This window comes from Cyprinodon variegatus, unplaced genomic scaffold (assembly GCF_000732505.1).
Source record: "Cyprinodon variegatus isolate N-32 unplaced genomic scaffold, C_variegatus-1.0 Scaffold999, whole genome shotgun sequence".
In the NCBI taxonomy this organism is placed as follows: Eukaryota; Metazoa; Chordata; class Actinopteri; order Cyprinodontiformes; family Cyprinodontidae; genus Cyprinodon; species Cyprinodon variegatus.
Window position 1 is genome coordinate 144617 of NW_015151452.1, and position 2988 is coordinate 147604.

A 2988-nucleotide genomic window follows, 5' to 3' on the forward strand; every position below is an offset into this window, starting at 1 on the left:
AAGTTCCCCTTGGATCATTTTTAACAGTCATGCATAGACAATATATCTGTAGAACGCCACATTGAACGCTGGCTGAGGTGCCTAGAGGGCGGCCATCTTGGATCAGACCACAGCTCAGACAGCTGCTGTCAGAATGAATAGGAGGCGGCTGAGATCTGATTTTAATGACGATAATAATATTACAGTAATCTCTGATATGTCATAACACCTTCAAATTCTAAAACAAACGTTAAAATTACCTTTCAGTTAGATTTCACATATTTATTGAGATTAAAAACTATTTAAACTGAACTCAAACTGGATGAGATGTATGAAAAGTTATATATTTTGCAAATAAATATTAATATGATAAACACAAAGTTTTATATTCTTATAAGATTATATTTTACAAATATATATTTATTTATATAATATTATTATTATTATTATTATTATTATTCAGTATTTTTAAGGATTGCTCTGAGTATTATGATCTATTGAGGAACATTTGGTCTAATGTGATTTACAAAAGAAAGTAAAGTTATTTTGTTTTTTAAAATTAATTTTAGATACATTTCTATTTAGTTTTTTTCGTTGTCAAGCCTTTGTTGTGAAACTGTAGTGAAAGGTAAATTGATGGTGTTTCTAATTAAAGGCTTTATGTTGTTTATATGTTTGTCTAAACACCTTCCAAAACTCTTTTTCAAACTGTTTTTTTTTTCATTATTTATGCATATGCACTGAACTGGGACTCACCAACACTACTGAAGCATTTCTAGATGGTGCCAACTAAACCTGAACCATGATGGGTCAGAGGTCAAACACAGCTGGAAATGATACGTTGGACAAAAACACAACCAACAAAAAGCGTAACAGACCTGTCCAGCCGGTATATGTGGAGAAGTCATGAGGGTTGGCAGTCTTCAGGCCCTCCTCCATCTGCTGGAGGAGATCTTTGATCTTACTCTGCACCTTGTTTTGAAAAGCTGCATTAACCTAAAGATGAAAAGACAAATCCTGCTGATAACAGGGATTCAAAATGTACAGTTTCAGTTCAATGTTCATCATGGACCAGAGTGTTGATGCGTTCGTGCTTTTATTGGTTTGTATTTGCTCTGTTCTCTGTGTAGCAATGAACCGTCCAGTTTTTGAATTAGAGTAGATTAAAGATGCTGAAGGGAGGAAAACATTTAGTGGAATCGCCCTTTACTCCTTTCCCAAATAAGAAGCCAACTTCAGCTTCTTCTCCTAAATATTGTGTCAAAAGTTAAAACAGCAAAGCAAGCATAAAAGATCTACTAAATAAGGTTGATCATTTAATCCAAGGGTGTAAAAGAAAAAAGTGTTTAAAACAAATAAACGTGCGCCTGGATATTAAAACGGCACAATATTCTGAGTGTGAAGTAAAAACATCATCCAAACAAATCGCAGCAGGGTGGCAAACACTGATCTCTGTTTATTCCCTGGATCGCTGATGGCCTGTTGGTAGTACAGGGTTGAGGTGACGCCACCGGCCGCCATATTGGTACTCCCTAGTCAGACCGGTCGCAATGTAAACAATCAGTGCGCTGCAGCATAGAACAACGATGATGATCTCATTTTCAGGGGGACTTGAGACTATTAAAATAAAGATAAATTCATCACTTTGACACAGACTGGCTGTTCCATAGCATCAATAGATTAACTGTGACTTATAATAAAATAAAGGCACATCCATCACAATAAAATGAATGTGTTAATGGAGCAGAATAATACAGATGAGCCAAAAATGCTAAATTAATGATGTACATGTAATAGACATGTATTGATGACATTGTTACGGTAATTATATCTTACATATAATTGCAAATCTGACATAAAGACTGAATTACAAGTATATATCTGTTAATGCTATAGTATTTTCCTATTTGCATATTATGCATGCATGACACACACAATATATGTTATGCATGCACAATATGCAAATGGGAAAATACTGTAGCATTAACAGACATCTATATATCTAATGAGTGTATAGATGGATTTATTGGTTATTTCATCCACTGACTGTGAAATTAACTGTGGATTATCTTCCTACAGCCTGAAAACTGCTGGTTTTTGCAGCCAAATGCTGCATTTTCACTGCGTGTCTACATAGGAGCGGGGAGTACCAATATGGCGGCCGGTGGCTTCACTTTTNCATAGGAGCGGGGAGTACCAATATGGCGGCCGGTGGCTTCACTTTTTCAGGCAGTAAATAAATAAACATCAGCAGTGGCAAAGCTAAGCTAACTCTAGCTATATTTAGCCCGTAAAAAGAACAGCACAAAGCGCTTCCTCACGTTTCCTTCCGCGTCAAACGGGTCGTTATGATCCAGCTGAGCTGCAGTGCTGCAGGCAGCCAGTCCAGCCTCCCAGTCAGCAAACTGGTTATGGAAGGAGCGCTCCTCCATCTCTGCTTCCGTAGCCGATATCAACTTTAGCCGCTTGGACACGTTCTCTCCCATCGCTACGGCGGCTCGGCAGGGCCACTAATCCTCGGCAGCGCTGTTGGTAGAAGGGTGGTACGAATTATTATCAGCTAATTTATTTTACAAATCATTAAAAAGTTAAATGGATCACCCCAAACTGTTGATTTTCCAAAAAGAAAATCTTTTTGTATTCTGGATTCTACATCAGCTGTAATGTGAAGTTTTATATATATTTTTTTCCTTTTTGTTTTGTTCTTCTTGTGATCTTATACGCTGTTTCCCCCCCCATAATGACGTCACAGTTCTTACACTACAACAGAGTATTAGGCCCAGGCTAGAGATTTTTTGTTTTCCGAGAACAAAATCATAATATTACGAGTATAAAGTCATAAAATTTCGAGAACGAAGTCGTAAACTTACCATTACAGGAATAAAGTTTTATTTTATGACAACTCTTACAAGCAGCACTTTCTTCCCTTAAAGGAGAAATGTGGAGCATCAGGTGAAGTCCGACTTTGGCATCGGTTTGATAAATAAGGAAATCTTTTAGCACACCATA

At 37.0% G+C, this 2988-nt stretch overlaps 1 protein-coding gene across 1 annotated transcript in view; it reads right to left on the minus strand.

Annotated features, from left to right (window-relative positions):
- Nucleotides 1-2501, minus strand: part of LOC107100674 (lanC-like protein 2) — a 20454-nt gene extending 17953 nt beyond the window's left edge. Inside the window, exons 1-2 of the mRNA XM_015399249.1 lie at nucleotides 2301-2501; nucleotides 858-975 (exon numbers count right to left, since the gene is read on the minus strand). Coding sequence (XP_015254735.1) covers nucleotides 858-975; nucleotides 2301-2465 — 283 coding nt within the window. The 5' untranslated portion in view covers nucleotides 2466-2501. The remainder of the gene's footprint in view (nucleotides 1-857; nucleotides 976-2300) is intronic.
- Between the last annotated feature and the right edge of the window lie 487 nt (nucleotides 2502-2988).